Below are 24559 nucleotides of genomic sequence, written 5' to 3' on the forward strand. Positions count from 1 at the left end.
TATGATAATAATGTTTCAGTGACGTGAGAAGGGAAAGTGGACTAGTTTGTATAAGAACAGGGAATGAGAAAGGAAGGAAAGACAACCTACTAAAAACGAAAATATATCAAAAGGAAGGAAATATAAGGAAAAGAAACTAAGAAAATGATAATAATGTTTAGGTGATGTCAGAAGGGAAAGTGGACTAGTTTGTATAAGAACAGGGATAGAGAACGGAAGCAAAGCCAACCTACTAAAAAAATGAAAAAAAATAGAAAAGTTTGCAGTAGATCGAATAGCAAAACAAACAACTTAGGAGGTACAAAACAGATTCAATACATGGAAAGGTTAAGCGGACTGAAGACAAGACTGGGTTCTCGTAATATCAATAAGCCAAGTGTCCAGTTCAGATGAAAGACTTGGTTATCAGAAGAGCATTAAGGAAGATGTAATGTGCCTAGAGTTACATAATGAAGGACTTGTGGCTTCCAGACAGAATGATATGAGGTGTTCAGAAGAATCAAAGTATGAGATAATATGCTGAAAATAAGGAAAAAGGGCAATAATGTGCTTAAAATGGCTGTTGGTAAGATTTTTCAGAGCTTAGAGAAGTTAATGAAAGATAGAAAGCTGGAAAAAAGAATGATAAGAGATGTTCAGAAGAATCAAAGTATGAGGTAATATGCTGAAATAAAGAAAAAGGGCCATAATGTGCTTAAAATGGCTGTTGGTAAGATTTTTCAGAGCTTTGAGAAGTTAATGAAAGATAGAAAGCTAAAAAAAAATAAATAGAGATGTTCAGAAGAATCAAATTAAGAGGTAATATGCTGAAATAATGAAAAAAGGGCCATAATGTGCTTAAAATAGTTGTTGGTAAGAGAGCTTAGAGAAGTTAATGAAAGATAGAAAGCTAAAAAAAAAAGTAGCAGAAAAAAAAGTGTCATGTTCTTATGTGGATACAGAAGGATTGAAAGTATTTAGTAAAGTTAATTAAGAAAGGACGGAAAGCTAGAAAAGGACGAAAACAAGGAAGTATCATGTGCTTAAGTGGCTTCAGAATGGTTTGAGGTGCTTAGAAAAGGAAATTTAAAAAGGATAGAGAGCTTGAAAATGAAAGGAATTAATAAACTAGGGATAGAAAGTTTAAAAGGGCAAAAAAATAAACTAATATGCTTCAAATGGATTCTGGGTAAGATTTTGAGTGCTTAGGAAAGGTGATTAGGAAAGGACAAAGAATTTAAAAGGACAGAAACTATGGGATAATGTGCTCAGAGATATTGGGTGCTTAGAAAAGTTAATTAATAAAGGATGGAAGGCTACAAAGGGTGAAAACAAGGTATCATGTGCTTAAGTGGCTTCAGAATGGTTTGAGGTGCTTAGAAAAGGAAATTTAAAAAGGAAAGAGAGCTTGAAAATGAAAGGAATTAATCAACTAGGGATAGAAAGTTTAAAAGGGCAAAAAAATAAACTAATATGCTTCAAATGGATTCTGGGTTAGAAATGTTAAGTCTCCCTCTTCCTTACTTTCCCTTCCCTTCCTTTCCATCTCCACCCTTCCGTTACCTTATCTTCCTTTCCTCTCCATTGCTTTCCCTTTCCTTCCCTCACCTCCCTTTCCCTTTCCTTCCCTCCTTCCTCTCCCTTCCTTTCCCTTTCCTTCCCTCACCTCCCTTTCCCTTTCCTTCCCTCCTTCCTCTCCCTTCCTTTCCCTTTCCTTACCTTACCTCCCCTCCCTTTCCCTTACCTGACTTAATATGCTTCAAATGGCTCTAGGTAAGATTTTGAGTGCTTAGGAAAGGTGATTAGGAAAGGACAGAGAATTTAAAAGGACAGAAACTATGGTATAATGTGCTCAGAGATATTAGGTGCTTAGAAAAGTTAATTAAGAAAGGATAGAAGGCTACAAAGGGTGAAAACAAGGTATCATGTGCTTAAGTGGCTTCAGAATGGTTTGAGGTGCTTAGAAACGAAATCAAAAAGGATAGAATGGTTTAGTCCCCCCTTCCTTACCTTACCTTCCCTTCCTTTCCATCTCCACCTTTCCCTTACCTTACCTTATCTTCCCTTCCTCTCCCTTCCTTTCCCTTCCCTTCCTTTTCAATCTCCACCCCTCCTTTACCTTACCTTGCATTACCTTACCTTATCTTCCCTTCCTTTCCCTTTCCTTCCCTCACCTCCCCTCCCATTCCCTTCCCTTTTCTCTTCCTTTCCTTACCTCATCTCACCTCACCTTCCCTTTCCTTCCCTTCCCTTCTCTTCCTTTCCCTTACCTAAACTAATATGCTTCAAATGGCTCTAGGTAAGATATCGAGTGCTTAGGAAACTTGATTATGAAACAACATGGAGAATATAAAAGAATAAAACCATGATATAATGTGCTTAGAGATACTGGGTGCTGAGAAAAGGTTATTAAGAAAGGATAGGAAGCTGAAAAATAGCAAAAATATGGTGTTGTGTGCTTAAGGGAGTCTAAGATTGCCATAAGTACTAAGAAAAGGTTATTAAGAAAGGATAGGAAGCTGAAAAATAGCAAAAATATGGTGTTACATTCTTAAGGGAGTCTAAGATTGCCATAAGTGCTGAGAAAGGGTGATTAAGAAAGGATAGGAAGCTGAAAAATAGCAAAAATATGGTCTTGTGTTCTTAAGGGAGTCTAAGATTGCCATAAGTGCTGAGAAAAGGTTATTAAGAAAGGATAGACAGCTGAAAAAGAGCAAAAATATGGTGTTGTGTGCTTAAGGGAGTCTAAGATTGCCATAAGTGCTGAGAAAAGGTTATTAAGAAAGGATAGGAAGCTGAAAAATAGCAAAAATATGGTGTTACGTTCTTAAGGGAGTCTAAGATTGCCATAAGTGCTGAGAAAGGGTGATTAAGAAAGGATAGGAAGCTGAAAAATAGCAAAAATATGGTGTTACGTTCTTAAGGGAGTCTAAGATTGCCATAAGTGCTGAGAAAGGGTGATTAAGAAAGGATAGGAAGCTGAAAAATAGCAAAAATATGGTGTTGTGTGCTTAAGGGAGTCTAAGATTGCCATAAGTGCTGAGAAAGGGTGATTAAGAAAGGATAGGAAGCTGAAAAAGAGCAAAAATATGATGTGTTCTTAAGGGAGTCTAAGATTGCCATAAGTGCTGAGAAAGGGTGATTAAGAAAGGATAGGAAGCTGAAAAGGAGCAAAAATGGGAGTCTAAGATTGCCATAAGTGTAAGGAAAGGATAGGAAGATGAAAAAGAGCTAGAATATGGTGTTACATTCTTAAGGGAGTCTAAGATTGCCTAAGTGCTGAGAAAAGGTGATAAAGAAAGGATAAAGTATAAAAAAAGGCAAAAAAAGGTTGAGGTGTGCTTCAAAGAGATTAGATAAGATTAAGGGGATTAGGAAGGGATTGGGTAGGGTACAAAGGGTGGTAAAGAAAGGGTGAGGGAGTTGAATGGGTGCAGGGTGAGAGAGAGAGAGAGAGAGAGAGAGAGAGAGCACAGTAATCTCTCCTTCCTTCCTGTTTACCTGTGTGTGTTTGTAAGAGCTATGTATGGTCCCCATTTCCTGTGTGTGTGTGTGTGTGTGTGTGTGTGTGTGTGTCACCTTGATCAAACACACCTGTAGCCTTATGTTAGTACAGGTCTCTCTCTCTCTCTCTCTCTCTCTCTCAACACAAGTAAACACAAATAGACATGTTCCTGATCACATTATAGTAAGACGACGATATGTGTGTGTGTGTGTGCGTGTGTGCGTGTGAGAACCGTGTGCCATAACGCCATATAGTCATCACATCCAAGTGCTAAAAAGTACATACACACACTCATACATTGCGTACATGTGTGTGTGAGTGTGTGCGTAGATAAGTGACTCAACCCTTCCCCTTCCGCCCTTCCCCTTCCTTTCCCCATACCTTATCTTACTTCCCCTTCCTTCCTCTTCCCTTGCCATCCCTTCCCTCCCTTTCCCTTTCCCTCCCCTTACCTTACCTTACCTCCTTCCCTTTCCTTTCCTTTGCTTCCCTCCCTTCCCATCCCTTACCTACCATTCCCATACCTTCCCTTTCCTTCCCTCTCCTTTCCCATCTCTTACCTTACCTTCCCTTACTTTGCCTCCCCTTTCCTTCCCATCTCTTCCTTTTCCTTCCCTCCTCCTTTCCATCCTTCCCCTTACCTTACCTTCCTTTTCTTTCCCTTCCCTTCCTTTCCCTTACAGTCCCTTGAATATATAGGTTATGCATACCAATCTGTACTCACTATTCCTACTCGTACTCACATCAAGGGAAAACGTCCTGAAATTAACCCTCCTCACCCTTATAGAAGTAATACTTATATCTAAAGTCTGTCTGCAGTAACGTGAGAAAAAATAAGCGAGCATCATGGAATAGAAAACAAAGGGCGAGGGTATTCTAATGACGATCAAGAATACTAAATGGACTTCAAAATTATGATAGATGAAGCAGCGAAGTAACAAAGCAACTCATAAATGGTAGAAGTGAGGGCAGACAGAGGACCAGGTGAAGAGATTAAACTAGTGCATTTGTCAGAGCAGGATGGAGTATGCTAATGCCTGGGAGAGGTGGAGGACATTGGGAAAGGCCTTAAACCTGCCCTGAGCTCGTAAATTCACCCGATATTGACCTCTGTTTTGATCTCTTGTTCTTCCCCCTTTTTTTTTTCCATCAAAGGACACGGCTCAAGGGCAACAAAAAGAGTACACAAAAAAAAAAGCCCGCTACCCACAGCTCACAGTAGTATTTTATGGGCTTTTCTGTTGTTGTTCTTGTTTTTGCCCTTGCTGTAAAAAAAAAAAAAAAAGCTGATGGTTATGTTGATCTCCATACCTCAGTTCAGTTATATCCAGAGTTAGTTCCGGCATATGACCACAGATGTTGCGCCGACTTAACAGAACTTTCCAACCTTTTCCAGAGTTAGTTTATACCTGATGTGAGTACTAATAGGGACAGCGAGTACGGACTGGTTAGCGTAGCCTGCACACACACATCTGTAAGTCATTCAAGTGCTCATATTGAGTGTTAAATAAAAGTATATATAGATATATCTCAGTTAGAAGACTTGTGTTGTTATTAAGGGACTTGGAACCTTAGGAATCCTGTCTGTATGTGTCATCATTATTATTATTATTATTATTATTATTATTATTATTATTGTTATTGTTATTACATATGTATACACTATCTCTCCTTTAGTACAAGTTGATGTGTGTATATGTATGTATGTATGTATGTACGTATGTTCATATGTACGTATTACTTTAGAAAATGTGTATGTATGTTTTATTGAGGGACTGTGTGCATGTATAATTTAGTCATGCATACACTCGCGTTCATTCCCTTTTTTGTGTATACGTTGTCTAAACACACACACACACACACACACACACACACACACGCACACATACATACATAATACCAAAGTCATTTCAAGTACAATTCCTCAAATAATTCCACTGCCCAGACTTTCTCCCTTTGAAGTCACTGGTAAGTCAGTCATTCACCCCACAAACAAACTTTTTCTCTCATTTTTTTTAACTCCTACATCCTGTGTTATTATGTTTATTGCATCTTTTATTTTTATTTATTTATTTTTTTATCTTATTTATTTTTTTATTATTTTTTTTTTACTTATTTATTTTTTGTTTGTTTGTTTGTTTGTTTTGTTTATGGTAGTGCACTCAATTTTATGTGTAGTAGTAAATTCCTGGGTATTTATTTTCTACCTTATCAGCAGATTAAACAGACATATTTGCTCTTTTTTAAGATTAGCACAAATAATTTTTCGGCTCCTGGCATCTCATAATTTTGTTAAGTCATAAAGTGTGTTCATTCTGCTACTGCTATGCATGCAATATACATACATACTCTGATAACTCTTTATACCTGCAATCATACACTTATACATGTCATTATTCACACCAAAACACCGTATCCTAGTCGTAAACACACACACACACACACACACACACACACACACACACACACACACACACAGATACACAGACACACAGGCACACAGACACTTCATTTTAGCCGGTGATTGATTTCTTTACCTTTATTAATGACCTTTCCCAGTAGTTACCTGTATTTCTGGTGATTACGAAAGGTTCATCGTTAGTCCCGTACCCAGCGTGTGTTAGTGTACTCATATTGAGTGTATACACCTGGGTTAGGCCAGGCCGAGGGTGTTGCAGAGTGGTGTTGGAAGTGTAACTCATGTGTGCTTCTCTGCCACTTTCCTTCGGCCTATAATGTTATGTAGCTTCAGAGCGGGATGGGAGGAAAGAGATGAAGAAAAGGAAAGGAAGAAAAAATTAATTAGCAGGCTTTTTTGTTCTCATATATTTTTGCCCTTGAGCTGTTTACTGCAAAAAGAATAACAACAACAACCAAACCTACCTGTCGTAACTTACACTGACCTTACGTAATATTGCAGGGTTTAAGTAATGTAGTAAGTGTAAGAGCAGCTACGTATACAAGTAATGTTTTGGGTTCCAGTAACGTTAGAGTCAGTTGTATTGGAATGGGTGAGTTTGCTTCGCTTCCTCCCATCCGTGCTCGGGCTACACCTCTATAAAACTACCTGGTGTTGGATAGCAGGTAGTAGAGTCTGTTCATAATAATAGGAATAGTGTTAAGAATCTGGTTTAAAGAGAGGTTTATAACACTGGTTGGCCGCTGCTGCTACTACTACTGCTACTACTACTGCTGCCCACGTGAATGTTACCTTTCCTCTCGTTAGGGAAGGTGTATGTTATATGTGTGTGTGTGCGTATGTGTGTGTGCAGCAGATTGTAATGTTGGTTCTAAAGGAAGTAATGATGTAACAAGTGGCTCTCATATATATAAAGAATATGGTTTTAATTAAAGAAAGTATTGTTGGATTAGTTTGATTGAGTTTTGTGTGGTGTGTGCGATTCCTTCCTCTTGAAAAGGTGTTATTTTTATTGTTGTTGTTGTTATTGGTCTTTTCTTCTTTTTCTTCATCTTTTTCTTCTTAGTCACTGTATTTCATCTTCTTTATCTTCTACTTCTTTTTCTTTTTCTTCTACTTCTTCTTTTTCTTGTTTTTCTGCTTCTAAGTCTTATTATTATTATTATTATTATTATTATTATTATTATTATTATTATTGATGCTGCTACTCCTATCTTCATGGCTACTATTACTACCTCTTCTCCTTCTTCATCTTCTATTTTTCAACTACTACTAGTATTATCCTTCTCTTCTTCTTCCTCCTTTTTTCTTTTATTTCCCTAACTACTCCTCCTCCTCCTATTTATTGTATTCTCTCTTCTTCTACTAATACTAATGCTGCTAAGACCCCCTTCACTACCACTACTACCACTATTATTATACAAATGAATGAGCGGGCGGATACGTGGGGAATTTCCCGAAGAATGCCTCACTAAACCTTTCCTACTTCCCCTGAATCACTACGTTTCACAACACAACACCGTATTCTTAATCGTTTCGGAGCCCAAGCACTCATATTTGACAAGGCTTTCGTGGGCATTATGGGCATTTCTAGGGGTAGTTTAATGACTCTGATGGTAGTTTGATCCTTCCTCTATAATATGAAGGTGAAAACGACTCATGAAAACTCGATTCCTCTCCTTTTTAGCCTTTGGAAATAGTTGATGTTAGAGGCGGAACCGTCTAAGAATACCAGCCCTAGACTCTTTAACCGACACCATAAAGATCCGGTTTGACGTTCAGAGAGAGATAGAGAGAGCGAGTAGGAAATGAAGGGAACGAAGATTGATTGATTGATAGTTTATTGTAGCAAGTAAAACAACAAAGGAGAAGGGAGGAGCATGCCATCCCAACCCCCAGGCAGTACAGAGTGTGATTATACAACTAAGGATACATGTGGAATAGATAAGATTGATTGATAGTTTATTGTTGCAGGTAAACAACAAGGGAGAAGGGAGGAACATGCCATCCCAACCCCCAGGAAGGAATGGAATGAATGAAATACCTAGTCGGTTTCCATTTCATCTCTCTCTAAATATATAATGGGGAAGAAAAATAAGAAAGGAAAGGGGAAAGCGGAGGGAAATATATAGTAAAGAAGGAAGGGAAAGAAAAAGAGAGAAAACAGGATACAGTAACCATCATCATCATCAGAAGTAGTAGAAGAGAAGGTAAAGGAAGAAGAAGAAGAGAAAGAAAATGAAAAAGAGAGAAAGAAAATAGAAATCGAAGAAAAAATCACGAGTGGAAAGAATGAATTAGAAAAGTAAAAAAGAAAAAAACAGGAAGAGTATAGAAAAAAAAGTAGTAATAAACATCGAAGAAGAAAAGAAGGAAACTTAAATCACGAATGCAAAGAATGAACTAGAACGAAAAAGAAAAGACAGAAGAGGAAGTTGAAAGAATGAAAAGGAAGAAGAAAGCGACGAAAAGAGAGAAAAGGAGAGGATGGTGAGGAAAAAAAGAGAAGAGCATGAAAAATAACAATGAAACAAAGGATGAACTAGCAATGAAAAAAAGGAAGAGAGAACCAGAAGAAAGTAACATAAAAAATAGAGTAAGAGAAACAACAACGACAAAACAGCACGAATGGAAAGAATGAACCAAAAAGGAGAAACAAAAGGAAGAGAGAACAGAAGACACTTGGCTAACCATCATCTTCATCCTCCCCATCATCACCAAGCATACGTCATCATCCTATTTACCTACATTACTATAATCTAAGATGTGACGCACGGGCACAAGATAACCACCAACCACATATGAGTCACACTTCCTCCACCTTGACGAAGAGATGTATAAGCAATAAAGGAATGCTAAAGGAACGCCAAAAGTTTATAAGAGCGTAACAGAGAGAAGCGAGGAAGCTCTGATGACGAACTGATGAGCAGCTTCTTGGAATGAGCCATAAATAGTGAATCCCAGTTCCCGGAAGAGGAGGAGGAGGAGGAGGGTGAAGAAGACGAACAGTAGGAAGAGGAAGAAGAGGAGGAGGAGTAAGAGGTAGATATTGCAGAAGATGATCACGAGTAGGAAGAAGTTGAGGATGATGAGTGAAAAGAGAAGGAAATAAGCAAGTTAAGAAGAAAAACAGAAAGGTCACGAGGAGGAAGAAAAGGAAATTGAGGATGATGAGTAACAAAGAGAAGAAGAAAGGTAGACGATGATGACAGAGAAGATAAAGAGGAGAGATAACGAGAAGGGGAACGTTGCAGAAAAACACGAATAGGAAGAAGTAGAAGGAAAAAGGAAAGATGGAGGAAGAAGAAAAAGTGGACGAAATGATGAGAAAAGAAGATTAAAGAAGAAGGAAGAGAAGGAGAATGAGTACAACGAAGTAAAAAGAAAATAGAGAAAAAGAAGTAGAAAGAAAAATTACAAAAGAGGAATAACGAACGAAAAGAAGAAGGTGATAAAGAAAAAAGAAGAGGAGAAAGAGAAAGCAAAAGAAAACTACCAACAGGATATAGACGAAGAAGGAAAACTAATACATAACCTCAGTTACCCGAGCCACCTGCCCGAACCTCATCACACGACGCTCCCATTGGCCAACGGATCCATGACGTCACATAAATCCTCCTCTCCCATTGGCTATGACTCACTCTCACATGCCGATGATGCAACGAAACTGAGTCCACCGATGACGTAACGCAAATCCTCCCTTCCCATTGGCTGAAAAGACCATCTGACGTCACGAAAAGGTTAATTCTGATTGGCTGAGAGGGATTCCGACGCTACGATAAGAAATACTGCCGTTGAAAAGGGCGAGATGTGATTGGCTGACTTTTAGATAGCGAGAAAAAGTGATAGAAATATATATCTACACCCAACGCATATGATTGTCAGTATACAGGCACTGTGTGTGTGTGCCTGTGTTTATGTGAGTGTGTACGTGTCTGTTGAATATATATACACGTCCAATGAAGAAAATACTTGACTTGAAGGGGATATTATTCTATTTTCAAGCCCTGTACTAATACTCGTGTCAGGAATCTGGACTAAACATATTTATAATCTATATCAAGGTAAGTCTGTGATATGATTTTGTAAGAATTGGGTCTGTGTGTGTGTGTGTGTGTGTGTGTGTGTGTTGCCTAGTAAGTGTGTGTGTGTGTGTGTGTGTGCGTGTGTGTGTGTGTGTGTTGCCTAGTAAGTGTGTGTGTGTGTGTGTGTAGTAGTAGTAGTAATAGTAGTAGTAGTTAGTAGTAGGCCTAAGTAGTAGTGACAAATGAGCTAATCAGGTGGGCAGGCGGGTATATAGTCCGCCTTGCGTGAACCAACCGGTGCCTGGGACAAGCGATAAGATAACAGCCCACCAGGAATCTCTCTCTCTCTCTCTCTCTCCTACTTCAATATTCATCATGTTTTCTTCTCTCTTCACGACCTCCTCCTCCTTCTCCTCCTCTTCCTCCTCCTTCTCTTCTTCCTCCTCCTCCTCTAGTCCTTCATCCCTTACCTCCTCTCCCTCCCTCCCTCCCTCCCTCTCTCCCCCTCTCAGACTCAACTCACGTGATTCATCTCTCTCTCTCTCTCTCTCTCTCTCTCTCTCTGATGATTTACACTACAAGAGATTATCGAAATGCAAATCAAATGGTTAGTAGGGCAAAAATATTATGTCGACTCTCTCTCTCTCTCTCTCTCTCTCTCTCTCTCTCTCTCTTTATCATCAGCTTGCCTTGGGTTTTAAGCGGATGTAAAAAAAAGTTAAAATGTGATCGTGTGCAATAAGGAATTAAGTCTTCGTCATGAGATTTAAATAAAATATGAGTTGTTTATTTTTTTTTTCTTGGCGTTTAATGAATTGTGCATGAGCTAGAGTGAGAGAGAAAGAATATAGATAGATAGAAAGGATATAGATGGTGAAAGGAGACTGACTGGAATTTCCTAGAAGATAGTTAAATAGAAAGTGTGTGTGTGTGTGTGTGTGTGTGTGTGTGTGTGTGTGTGTGTGTGTGTGTGTGCTCTAAATACAAGATCCAATGGGCTAGAAGATGATTCTAGGCTGAAGAAGGGACATAAAAAGTCCGGAAGGGCAGTGACATTCGGCTAGATATAGAAAATGTGTAAATATGTGTGTTTGTTTGTATGTTCTTGAGGTTCTGCTTTTCTAACGGGGTACTAAAAATTTAATTGAATTGAGTCAATGTGTTTTTGCATTTTTAACGGGATACAAAAAAAGTTACATTATCCTTCACAATAGCAAACCTTTCCTACTATGGCTTTGTATGTGTGTATGTATGTATATATGTATGCATGTAGAGACAGGAGGGACAGACAGACAGGCAGACAGACGTGCGTATAAATGTATGTTAATTACCTTGATTATTTTTTTTAACGGGATAAAGAAAAATCGTCATCCTTTTTAATGCTTGAGCTTCCCTCCTGTGGCTCTCTGTATGTATGTGTAGACAGGACAGACAGACAGATAGACGTGTGTGTGTGTGTGTGTGTTTGTGTGCGAGGTGACATCATACACGCAGACTCCCTCCCTCACCTCTTCCTATCGACCGCCTTCCTTCCCTCATGTTTTGCCAGCCTCGCCGCTCCTCCACGCCTCCTCCACACCTCCTCCACTCCTCCTGCGGCCTTGCACCACTCTTAGACACGACCGTTGGCGTAATACACATAAGAATACAAGGATACACGAAGGCGCCATTACTCTAGTGGACTATGGCAACCTCACCCGGCATTCTCAACCTTGAACTGATAGTACTATTTCTCGCCTATTACAAGCTTGTCAGTGGTTATAATCCCCTGTAAAACATCAAATTATAAGGCTTTGGTGTGTTTGTAATGGGTATACATGGGAGGAAACGTTATTTTGGACGTTTTTATGAGAAGTGGCAACGTGGCAACCTCAACCTATAAGCGGAGAACCTTTGGAAATTTTCGCTCAGTACCGCCGGGATGGCCATTTAGGAGGGAGGGATTGTCTCGCGCTCCGGCCGTGCCCATGACTAGTGTGCTGTTATTTTTGGGTGTTTTTGGCCCCACGGTGACCTAGACTAAGTGATTCTGACCTCCTCACGTGACCTCGCTACCTGTGACCCCCGTACAGCGAAAGGCAGCGATTGTATAGCCAGGCAAGTATAGCTCCGTGTGTGTGTGTGTGTGAGTGATTGTGTATGTGTGTGTGTGTGTGTGTGTGTGTGTGTGTGACAAGTGGCACACACACACACACACGCACACACACACACACTTTCGTTTTCAATTCTCATTTATTTTAACTTTCCTCTTCTTCCTCTTTTTTTTCTCTTTCTCCCTTCTTCTCCTCTCCCTCCTCCTCTTCCTCTTTCTCTTTTCCTTTTTCACCTCTTAATACCTGATCATCCTCCTTTTGTCCTCTCCTCTTCCTCTTATTCCTCTTTTTCTTTCTCTTGCTTCTCTTCCTCTCTCTTTTTTCCTTTTTCGCCTCTTAATTCCTCATCATCCTCCTTTCGTCCTCTTCCTCTTCTTCCTCCTTTTCCTCCTCTTCCTCTTTTTTATCTTTCTCTTCTCCTCTTCCTCTCTTTTTTCATTTTTCGCCTCTTAATTCCTCCTCCTTTCGTCCTCTTTCTCCTCTTCCTCTTCTTCCTCCTTTACAGTTGACATCAGTAATACAAATATCATCAGGAAGTTTTTTTTGTATTTTATTATATTCTAACCGAGTCACCGCCAGAAACATCCTCCCTGCAAAACTAGTCACTGCATAAACCATCAACTCCTTTTGAAATTCGCGTCGACCGTTACCCCGTTGCGTCAGGAATATTGAACAGAGACAGGCAAACAAACAGACGGGCATTTTAATCTACTTTTATTTAATCGGTTTTGTGTTGTTTGTCTCTCCATGTTTCCTCCTCTTCCTCCTCGTCTTCCTCCTCCTCCTCTTCTTACTACTCCTTCTCCTCGCTATTATTTTCGTCCTTCATTCTCATCTCATATTTTATAACCACTCTCCCCCTCCCCCTCCTCTTCCACCTTCTCCTCCCCCACCTCATCATTTTCCTCCCTCCCCCTTTTCACTCTCTCCCTTCCATTCTTTCTTCCTCTATTTACCCTTTATTCCTCCTCTTCCTCCTCCTCCTCCTCCTCTTCCTGGCTGATAAATAATTCTCTGTAGTATATAATTCCACCATTCAATGTTCTCTGACAACACCGTAATTTTAATGCTGGAGTTTGTTTTTGTTGTTGTTGTTGTTGGTGGTGGTGGTGGTTAATGAATTTCTTGGTTATAAGTTTCTTCTTCTTCTCGTTGTTGTTGTTAATGAAGGAGAGTGAAAGGAAGGGAGGAGGAGGAGGTGGTATTCCTTGGGGCATTATTCTCTCTCTCTCTCTCTCTCTCTCTCTCTCTCTAACTTTTATTTTCTAACATTATAAGTCAATTACTACTACTACTACTACTTCTATTTCATATTTCATATTTCACACTTTTAACACCTGTCCATAATGATTACGAACGGTGTGAAGAGAGGGAGGGAGAGGAGAGGAAGAGGGAGGAAGGGAGGGAGAGGAGGGGAAGGGGAGATAGAGTATTCATGTGTAAAGTGTAATTGAAGGGAATGGAGAGGAAGGGGAAGAGGAAGGGGAGTAAAGAGAGGAAGTGAAAAATGGTGGAAGGGAAGAAAGGGAGGAAGAGAAGGGATAACGACGCATATGAGGAGAGGAAAGGAAGAAAAGGAATAGAAGAGAGTAAAAGGGAAAGAGATCAGGAACAGAAAAGCAGAGGAAGAAAAAGACAAGAGAAAAGGAGAGAGGAATAGAAAGGAGAGAAAGGGAAAGGGATCAGAAAAAAAGGAGGGAAAGGAAGATAAGAAGAGACGAAGGAAAAGGATTAGAGAAAAAAAAAGAAAGGGAGAAGAGAAAGGACGATGGGAAGAAAAAAAAATTGAAAAGGAGGAAAAGAAGAGAAAGAAATAAAGTGATAAGGAAAGGAATAATGGGAAGAGAAAAAAAAGAGAAAAAAGTGACGTGGAGAGAAGGGATGATGGGAAAGGAAGCGAAGGGAAGAGAAGGGAAGGAAGGGTGAAAGGCCAATATATAAAAAAAACCTATGTGGGAAAGGGGAGAAGGGGGGGAGGGAGGGAGTGTGGGGGGGAATAGGGGCACAGGTGATGATGGGGATAATTAGTGACGTGTGTGTAGGTGAGGGTTGGGGGGAAGAAGAGGAGGAGGAGGAGGAGGGAGGAAGTGGTTACGTAATATATAAATCATGCTGGTATAGGGTAGTTATTATTATTATTATTATTATTATTATTATTATTATTATTATTATAGTAGTAGTAGTAGGTGGAGGAGGAGGAGGAGGACCAGAGGGTAACAGTACCTAGACAACCACACACACACACACACACACACACACACACACACACACACACACACAAACACACACACACGTACCGAACTATTGATTGGTTATTACTGGTGTTCTCGTGAGTCAGAAAGGTAAATGGCCTGAATATTATAGCAAGGGAAGGGGGAAGGAGGGGGGGGTAGGGGAAGGGGTAGAAGTGGAGCAAGGAAGAATAGAGAAGGGAAGGGTTATGGATTGGAGGTAGGGGGAGAGAAGGGGAGGAAAGGGAAGGGAGGGGAGGGAAGTGGAAGAAATGGGACAGGAAGAATAGAGGAGAAGGGAAGGGGAAGGGATTGGCGGTAGGGTGAAAAATGGGAGAGGGAGAAGAGAGAAGAAAAGCGGTAAAGGAGGGAAGGTTAAGGAAGGGGAGGAAATAGGGCAGGAAGAAGAAAGAAGAGGAAAGGAAGAGTAGGGTAAGAGAAGAAATGAGGGAGAAAGGAAGAGGAGAATGAAAAGGAGAGGAAAGGAAAGGAAAGAGAAGAAATGGGGGAGAAAGAAAGGAAAAGGAGAATGAAAAGAAGAGGAAAGGGAAGGATAGAGAAGAAATAGAAGAGGAAAAGAGAGGGAGAGAAAGGGGAAGCATAGGAAAAGGAGGAAAACGAGAGGGAGAGAAGAGAAAGATATGGAAAAGATATTGGTCGGAAGAAAAAGATAAATCCATATAATTTGTTAAAAGCATTTCCTTAGTTCAGACATTTATTTATTTACATTTTTAGAGAGAGAGAGAGAGAGAGGGGGGGCGGGTCGGTCTTTGCATTCAAGCTCATTAACAGTAATATATTTTTCCACGAAACCAAAAAAAAAAAAAAAATGGATCCTCTCATGGGTTAGCGACCTCGGGGAAGGGAGGGGGAGGGGATACGGGAAGGAAGGGGGGACGACAGGAAAAGGGAGGGGGGGGGGTGCTCCACCTCTCTCTCTCTCTCTCTCTCTCTCTCTCACATCTATTCTATGTTTCCTAATTATTTGCTTCCTATATATTCCCTTTTCTCTTTCTCCTTCCTTCCCTTCCCTTCTCTTCCTTCCCTTCCCTTTTCTCTTCCCTCATTATCCCGTTCTATTCCCTTCCCTCTCTTTCTCATAGTTGGGGAGAGGTTGAGTGATGGGAAGAAAGAGGGGAAGAGGAAGAGAGGGGAAAGAGGAGAAGGGAGAGAAAATAAAGAGGGAAGAGAAGGAAGGGGGACAAAAATGTGGAAATAAAAAAAATGAAGGGAAAAGAAAATGAAGAAAAGGAAATGAAAGACAACAGAAAGGGAACAAAGGGAGGGAGAGGGTAGAAGAATGGAGGAGGAGGGAAAGATGGGAGGGATAGGAAAGAGAGAGAGAGAGGGAGGGGATAAAAAGAATGAAGGGGAAGGAGGGAAAAAGGGGGGGGGGTGAGGGGGTTTAGCGTCATCTGAGGTCACGTATTCTTGAGATTAGGTCAGTTGATGAGGTCACGGAGAGAGAGAGAGAGAGAGAGAGAGAGAGAGAGAGAGAGAGAGAGAGAGAGAGAGAGTAATAATATAAACTTTCTCGTATATATTAACCCAACCTACTACTACTGCTACTACTACTACTACCACTACTACTACTACTACTAAAAAAATATTTGAATACTTAAATAAGCTGAAAGAATGTGTGGTCATGCCCTCCTCCTCCTCCTCCTCCTCCTCCTCCTCCTCCTCCTCCTCTTTTCAGCAGTAAGAGGTAAGGTGTGCCCTATTATGTGTCCTGAAAGTTTGTTAGAGAGAGAGAGAGAGAGAGAGAGAGAGAGAGAGAGAGAGAGAGAGTATACCTGATCCTTTCTTTCAAATAATACTGGAGGAGGAGGAGGAGAAGAAGAGAGAAAAGAAAGAGAAAGAGGGAGGGGAAAGGATTGAAAGGAGAGGAGGAGGAAGAAAGAGAAGAGAAGGAAAGAGAAAGAGAAAAGAGGAAAGAAGAAGGGAGAGAAGGAAAAGAGGAAGGTAGAAAAGGGAGGAAAAGAGAAAGAGGGAGAGTGAGAGAAGGAAAAAGATGGTAGAAAAGGGAGGGAAAGAGGAAGAAAGAAGGAAAAGGGAGAGAAGGAAGATAAGGAAAGAGGGAGAGAAGGGAGGGATAACAATAACAAGGGGAGAGGGATATAAAGAGAGGAAGAAGGGGAAATTAAAATAAATGGAGAGATAAGGTTAGAAGGGAGGAAAAGGGAGAGAAAGAAGGAAAGGAGGCAAGGGAGAGAAAGAGATCGTGGGGTTTTCCTTCCTTCCTTTCCTCCACTCCTTTTCCCGCCTTCCTTTCCTACTTTTTTTCTCTTCCTTTCTTTCTTTCTCTCCTTCCTTCTCACTTCCTCTCTCCTTCCCTTTTATCCTTTACTTCCTTTCTTCTTCCCATCCTCTTTCCTTCCTTCCTTTCTTTTTTCCTTCCTTCCTTTCCTACTTTTTTCTCTTCCTCTCTTTCGTCTTTCCTTCCTACTCACTTCCTCTCCTTACCTTTTATCCTTTACTCACATCCTTCCTTTTTCCCTTTCCTTCCTTCCTTCCTTCCTTCCTCCCTTCCTCCCTTCCTTCTATCCTTTCTATTTTTTTCTCCACTTATTAATTTTGTTTCGTCTTTATTCTCTGGTTGATTTTTTTGTCCTCCTCCTCCTCCTCTTCTTCTTTTTCTTCTTCTTCTTCTTCCTCCTCGTCTTACATCTCATTCACTATCCCTCATTCTCCTCATCTTGTTACCTCCTCCTTCTCCTCCTCCTCCTCCTCCTCTTCATTACCTCCTTCATCTTAATCCCCGCATTACCTCCATCTTCCCTTCCTCTTCTTCCTCCTCCTCCTCCTCCTCGTGTGTATCACTCTCCATTCCTTTTCTTCGTCCTCTTCCTTCTCTCATACATCTTCCTTAACCTCCTCCTCCTCCTCCTCCTCTTCCTTTGATATTCCCTCTTCCTCCATCTCATTCTTTTCCTCCTTTTCTCTTGCGTCTCATTTTTCCTCCTCCTCCTCCTCCTCCTCCTTAGCAAGCAACCAGGAAGCAAAAAACAAAACAAAAAAAACAACAACAGCAGGCTGCAGATTTTCTTTCCGAAGTCAGCAGTTGAGTGTAGCCGTCAGCGGGGCACAAACAAGGAGGAGGAGGAGGAGGAGGAGGAGGAAGAGGAGAAGGAGGAAGAGGTTATGAGTGAGCTGGTGGATAGAAAAGTATTGTGAAGGCTTATTGAAAGAGGAAGGAGGAGGAGGAGGAAGAGGAAGCAGAAGGAGGAGGAAGAGGAAGAAAGAGGAGGAGGAAGAAGACGAAGAAGGAGAGAGAAGAAGGAGGACTACCACTTTTACTACTACTACTACTACTACTATTACTACCACTACTACTATTACTACCACTACTACTACTACTACTACTACTACTACTACAAGGTGATTCACGGGTTAAGAAATTTGCCTTATGAGGACAGACTTAAACATTTAAATCCCCGCATTCTCTAGCAAGGCAAAGGGTGCGAGGAGACTTGACCGAAGCTTACAAGTTAAAACTGTACGCAGGGCTTTAATAAGGGCGATGTTAATAAGGTTCTGATGGTAAGAGAGCCGGGAAGGACACGTAGCAATGGGTTTCAGTTTACTAATGAATGAAGGAATTATATAAGGGTGATGTTTACATGGTTCTGGTTGTAAGAGCAATGGGTTAGTGAGAGGAAGAAGGGAAGAACGAAGAAGGGAGAGAAGTTAGGAAAAGAGAAAGAAGAAGGGAGAGTGAGAGAAGGAAAAAGAAGGTAGAAAGGGGAGGGAAAAAAGGAAAGGAGAGGGAGAGAAAGGGGTCGTGGGGTTTTCCTTCCTTCCTTTCTTTCTTCCACTCCTTTCCCTGCCTTCCTTTCCTACTTTTTTTCTCTTCATTTCTTTCTTTCTCCTTCCTTCTCACAGGCAAGAAATGGTTTACTAACAGAGTGGTGTGGATGAGCGGAACAGTCTTGGCAGTCATGTGGGGAGTGCCAATACGATAGACACCTTCAAGAATAGGTTCGATAATGAATAATGAGGACAGGTAGCGACAGGTGAGGTTAGGTTTACAAGAGCTGTCACGTATTATCCTCCTAAATTACGTAATATTCTTCAGTAAGTGTCATCGTTATAAGCTGGTTCCTATATCGGTTCTCCATCCTTACGTAATAGTCTACAGCGTCTTGTTACGTGGTGTGTGTGTGTGTGTGTGTTTTCCGCAAGATAATGTTAATCATTTTTCTGATTAAATGGTATCTTAGTTTTTTCTATTGAAAGGATGAGGAGGAGGAGGATAGGAATGCGAAGGAAAAGCAGAAAAGGAGAAAGAAAGATAATGAAAGGGATGGAAGGAAAGGAGGAGAAGGATGGGTTGCAAGAAGAGGAGGAGGAAGGAAGAGAAGGGAATAAAAAGAAAAGGAAGAAAAGAGGAAAAAGAAAACAAATTAGGAAAAAAAGGGAAAAGGAGGTCAGGAAGGGAAGAATAACAGAGAGAGAGAGAGAGAGAGAGAGAGAGAGAGAGAGAGAGAGAGAGAGAGAGGTAACACTATACAAACTTAATGGATTTATTGAGCCGCCAAAAAGCTCTTTACAATTACTCCTCTTTCTTCTTCCTCCTTTCTTTCTTTCTTTCTTCTTCTTTTTCTTCTTCTCCTTCGTCCCTTCTATCTCCTTCCCCTGTCCCTCTTCCCTTCCTCCCTTTCTTTTCTTCCTTTCACTTCTCCTCACTTGTATTTGTTCTCTTCCTCCTCTTCCTCCTCCTCGTTTTCCGTCATCAACCTTTTCTCTCTCTTACCTCCTTTTTTTTCCTTTCTCTCTCTCTCTCTCTCTCTCTCTCTCTCTCTCTCTCTCTCCTTTTCTCCCCTACTTTTTATCCCTTTTCTCTCTCCTAACCCCTTTATCTCTCCTCCTCCTCCTCCTTCTCCTCCACTTCAAATCCTCAACCTTCTCCCTTTTACTTCCCATTTGTCCTTGTTCCTCTTCTCCCTCTCTCCTCCTCCTCCTCCTCCTCCTCCTCGACCCACTTGGCACGCGGTTCATGAGCTCATTTGAACCACGTGAAACACTAGTGCTCGAGAGAGAGAGAGAGAGAGAGAGAGAGAGAGAGAGAGAGAGAGAGAGAGAGAAGCTTAGCAATATTTTTTTTTGCACGTCACTGACACTCTCTCTCTCTCTCTCTCTCTAATTATTCTACATAACATCTGGCTATAAAGAGACACGATTAAAAGAGTTCAGTTGTGTGTGTGTGTGTGTGTGTGTGTGTGTGTGTGCGCGATTTTGTATCTGTGTTATCTGATAGCAAGTCATGGGGCGTTGGAAACACACACACACACACACACACACACACACACACACACACACACACACTAATTGGAGGAATGATTATTTTCGTTAATTTGTAAGAGAGAGAGAGAGAGAGAGAGAGAGAGAGAGAGAGAGAGAGAGAGAGGAAATGGCAAAGTTAGGTCAGGGTTTTACTGTGTCTTCTCTCTCTCTCTATCTCTCTCTCTCTTTTTCTTTCTTTATTTTTACATCTTACATATTGTAAATGTGTACATATATGTTGATGAGCGGGCAACGGCCCGCCGCTCTTGGCTCGCTCTCCCAACTCCCAGACGAGATAAAAAGTGTAAAAATATATTCCTTTTATTCTCTCTTATGTAACCTAGTGAGGGGGGAGAGAGAGAGAGAGAGAGAGAGAGAGAGAGGAAATTTAAGCCAGTATCTTATCAGTTTTAACTTTTTATTTTTATTTTTTTCATAAATTTTGTTATTATTATTTTCCTTATTTCTGTCGTTCTCATTCTCTTAAGTACTTTATTATTATTTTTTTAAAGTTAATGTATTACAAAAATTATATATACATTAATTTTAATTATTTTTTTTCTTCTTCTTCTTCTTCTTTCTTCTTTTCTTCTTTTTCTTCCTTCGTATAAATAGTAGAAATAATAATAATAATAATGACATGTTGCACAGGGACAGTGTATCTTTAATGTAAGAGAGAGAGAGAGAGAGAGAGAGAGAGAGAGAGAGAGAGAGAGAGAGAGAGAGAGAGAGAGAGAGAGAGAGAGAGAGAGTTTCTTCTCTCTCTCTCTCTCTCTCTCTCCTACATCTAGCACTTGTCGGCCACCTGCAGATATGAGTCACACACACACACACACACACACACACACACACACCGAAAAAAACGTGGAAAAGTGGGTTGCAAAGTAGAAAAGAAGGTGAATGAGAGAGAGAGAGAGAGAGAGAGAGAGAGAGAGAGAGAGAGAGAGAGAGAGAGATGACAGCTTAGATTACGAAATAAATGAATTGAGTTTTTCCACCGTTGAGAGAGAGAGAGAGAGAGAGAGAGAGAGAGAGAGAGAGAGAGAGAGAGAGAGAGAGAGAGAGGTCTTTGCACATCATATCACATTCCTAATTCTCATAATATTCGAGTTATCTGCAGAGAACGATAAGGAGGAAGAGGAGGAGGAAGAAGAGGAGGAGGAGGAGAAGTTATTTATTGCCTCCTTTATGAGTAGAATATGATTATTGGTTGTTTGGGTAGTAAGAGTAATGGGGTCAGAGAGAGAGAGAGAGAGAGGGGTTTGGATTCCTGGGTTTGGTGTGATTTTGATAATAATATAATATACTCGAGAGAGAGAGAGAGAGAGAGAGAGAGAGAGAGAGAGAGAGAGAGAGAGAGAGAGAGAGAGAGAGAGAGAGAGAGGGGTTTGGATTCCTGGGTTTGGTGTGATTTTGATAATTTAATATCCTTCCAGAGAGAGAGAGAGAGAGAGAGAGAGAGAGAGAGAGAGAGAGAGAGAGAGAGAGAGAGCATATGACTAAAGGAATATAAAAGAAAATCCTTCCTTTACTTCTTTAAAAACATATATACTAAAAAAATATTATGTTATCCTTAAGACATTTTTTCTTTGTTTCTTTTCTGCCTTTGCGATTTTCTTCTTTTCCTCTTTCTTTTCTTTTTGGTCTTCACTTTTTTCTTTTCTTTCTTTTTCCTTTTCCGTTTTTTTCTCATTTCTATCTTCGCCTTTTTTTGTTTTGCACTTTCTTTTTCCTTTTCCTTATTTCCTTTCTTTCTTTTTCCTCATTTCCATCTTCGTCGTATTTTTTTTTTCATCGTTAGTGTTTTTTTTTCCTTTCTTTTTTCTTTTCCCTTTTTCTTTCTTTCTTCATATTTTTTTCTACATTTTCTTTTTTTCTTTTCTTTTCTTTTTTTCATTTCCTCTTCTCTTTTTCCGCTTTCTTCTTTTTCCCTCATTTCCATCTTCGTATTTTTTTTCTATTAATATTTTCTTCTCTTAACATCATTATTTTTTTACTTTACTCTTATTTATTTATTTATTTACTATTTTATTTTTTTCTAACACCTTGCCCCCCTTCCACCCCCCTATGCGTCAGTCCACACACACACACACACACACACACACACACACACACACACACACACACACACACACTGCAAAAGAAGAAATAGCGTGACTTGGAGAAGAAGTTAAAGGGAGAGGAGGAGGAGGAGGAAGAAGAGGAGAAGGAGGAGGAGGAGGGAGGGGAAGAGGACAAGGATGAGGGGAGGGGAATCGAAGACTGACTCCTCCAACTCCCCCTCTTCCTCCTCCTCCTCCTCCTCCACACACGTCAGCCAAACCACTGCAGTTAGATCTTCCCCCTCCTCCTCCTCGTCCTCCTCCTCCCCTTCCTCCCCTAAATTCAGGTGAAGGGAAGGGAAGGGGAGGGGACACGTGTCAATACCTGACCTGCTTAGCAAAGTTGAGGGAAGAGGAAGGGAAGGGAAGGGGGGAAGGGAGGGGAGGGGGGAGGAAATGGGTTATGTTAAAATTGAATGACAGAAAGGGGAATACTATTGATATGGGACGTGATATGACAGTAGTAGTAGTAGTAGTAGTAGTGGTAGTAGTAGTAGGAAGCGTGATATTGGTAGTGCTGGTAGTAAGAATAGTAGTAGTAGTAGTAGTAGTAGTAGTAGTAGATATTGCGTTTGTCAAAGGGGGGGAGACGCATCCGTTATCTCTCTCTCTCTCTCTCTCTCTCATTATTAATTCATGGTACAGGTGCAATTCTCACTTTAATTATTACTCTATCTACATCAAACATCGTCTCATATTAATTACGCATTTTCTCATTTATTTACAGAAGTGCAGCTCACCACAACCACCACCACCACCACCACCACCATTATGGATTGTGGTGGGGTCGTGAAGAGGGGAAGAAGGGGAATGATGGAGGTGTCTCTCTTCTTCCCCATCATCATCACCGCCACCCTATCCCTTTGACCTCCCCAACTACTACTACTACTACTACCTACTACTACTACTACTACTACTACTACTACTACCACTGCGGCTTCGTTTGCTGCAGTGTTGGTATCTTATAATCTGCAAGGGATAGTTCAACCTCCTCCTCCTCCTCCTCCTCTTCCTCCTCCTCCTCCTCCTCAGTTTTAAAGGAAGAGCGACGAAGGAAGGAAGGAAGGAAGAAAGAAAGAAGACAAAGTGAAACAAGAAAGAAAGAAACTCAGACTGAAAGATAAAGAAAAAGATAAATAGTTAAGAGAAGAGCAAACCGGAGGCAACTTGAATAAAGAAAAAAGAGAGAAAGAAAAAAAAAGAAAGGAATAAGAAGAGAGAGAAAAGAGTTGATTAGTTTCTCTTCTTTTCTTTCTCTTTCTCCCCCCGTGTGTGTGTGTGTGTGTGTGTGTGTTGGAAAGAGAAAGAGAGAGAAGGAAGGAACGAAATAAATAAAGAAAGACAGATAAATAAGAGGAAAAGAGAAGGAAAATAGGAAGTAAGAAAGAACGACGAAAGAGGAAGAGGGAAAAAAAGAAATAGAGAAAGATAAGAAACAATAACGGACTAAAAACAAAAGAAAGTAAAGAAAAACAAAGAAAATAACTTGCCTGAAATATTAAAGAGCACCAGAACGCGAAAAGTAGGACAAAAAAAAGGAGAAAAAGAAAAGGACAAGTTAGACCTCACCTTCAATTCTCTCTTATCTTGTTACTGTGTTCGTTTGTGTGTTAACTTACCCGTCTATCTATCTATCTATCTGTCTATTTATCTATTTATTTATCTATTTATTTGCGTAGCTTTCTATTTGCTCTCTACCATTACTACTACTACTACTACTACTACTACTACTACTACTACTACTACTATCACCACCATTACCACCACCTAGTTCTCATTCTCAACAACCACAACCACTCTTCACCACCACCTTCATCACCACCGTCATCACCACCACCACCACCACTTCGATGTCCTCACCCACTCACCATTTGGACTGGCTGTGGTCGGTTCTTACCCACACCCACTCCACCACCTCCACTTCCTCCTCCTCCTCCACCCCCTCCTCCTCCTCCTCCACCCACTTCTCCAGACAGCAGGCCTTGGCTTGGCTCTGTAACTTCGCTGTCCTCCTGCTGATCTCCACGGCTGCCCAGACTAACCTCCCGGCAGTCTCCACTACCTCCAGTTATCCCTCAGGTCCTCCTCCTCCTTCTTCTTCGCTTGTTTCTCCTTCCTCCTCCTCCTCCTCTTCGGTATCTTCAGCTCCTCGTTCTCCTCCTCCTCCCTCCTTCGTTTCTTCGGGTTCTGTGACTTCGACTCCAACTTCAGTCTTATCTCCGTTGAATTCTTCGTCTGCTTCGTCGCCTTCTTCGGGTTCCTTGACATCGAACTCCACGCCAACGACTTCAATCTTCTCTCCGTTGAATTCTTCTTCGGGTTCTTTGACATCGAACTCACCGCTAACGACTTCGATCTTTTCTTCGGCTCCAAACTTCACCTCGATCTCGCTCTCTGCACCTTCCTCGCCCTCCTCGACCTCGGCCTTCAAGTCATCCTCAGCCTCAACCACGTTCTCGAATTCAGCCTCCTCGACCTTCTTCTCGTCCTCGGCCTCAATGGGGGAGCTCGAGGTGGTTCGGCTGGTCCTCGCGGGCGCCATCCTCGTCTTCTGGGCTGGCTTTTGGATGGTCCACCTCATCGGCATCATCTATGGGTGAGTAATGGGGAATGGGGGGAGTTGATTTTTTATTTTTTTATTTTTTATTTTTTATATTTTTACGTCGCAGCCTATTGCGCCGGTAGGCTTCTTCCCGGTGGGGCCTGATGGTCGGCCCAGCCCGTTCTGGCGCAGGCGAGTGTTTATAGTGGCGCCATCTTGCATTGGCTCATGCTGCCTAGAATCCTAGAATCTAGAGTCCGGGTTGATAGGTGGTCTTCTGGACAGCATGTGGGTAGTTTTAAGCCACTCGGCGGCGGCTGAAAAATCCCAGCTTGGTGGCACCGGGCGGGGATTGAACTCGCGTCCTCCTGAACGCG

General features: G+C 41.1%; 1 protein-coding gene and 1 long non-coding RNA gene across 13 annotated transcripts in view; both read left to right on the forward strand.

The window, feature by feature from the left end:
• Positions 1 to 475: 475 nt before the first annotated feature.
• Positions 476 to 6849, forward strand: LOC126997018 (uncharacterized). Of its 12 annotated transcripts, XR_007751836.1 has the most exons (4): positions 476 to 486; positions 774 to 2384; positions 2477 to 2568; positions 2661 to 6849. It is a non-coding gene; the product is annotated as an uncharacterized LOC126997018 (long non-coding RNA). The 12 variants fall into 12 exon arrangements; XR_007751827.1 differs by having other exon boundaries at positions 774 to 2752; positions 2844 to 6849; XR_007751826.1 differs by having other exon boundaries at positions 774 to 2660; positions 2753 to 6849.
• A 2926-nt stretch (positions 6850 to 9775) lies between these two features.
• The window catches only part of LOC126997020 (ceramide glucosyltransferase-like), a 49958-nt gene continuing 35174 nt past the window's right edge, over positions 9776 to 24559 (forward strand). The window contains exons 1-2 of the mRNA XM_050858054.1: positions 9776 to 9967; positions 22368 to 24236. Coding sequence (XP_050714011.1) covers positions 23491 to 24236 — 746 coding nt within the window. The 5' untranslated portion in view covers positions 9776 to 9967; positions 22368 to 23490. The remainder of the gene's footprint in view (positions 9968 to 22367; positions 24237 to 24559) is intronic.

The sequence above is a fragment of the Eriocheir sinensis genome, chromosome 11 (assembly GCF_024679095.1).
Source record: "Eriocheir sinensis breed Jianghai 21 chromosome 11, ASM2467909v1, whole genome shotgun sequence".
Lineage (NCBI taxonomy): Eukaryota > Metazoa > Arthropoda > Malacostraca > Decapoda > Varunidae > Eriocheir > Eriocheir sinensis.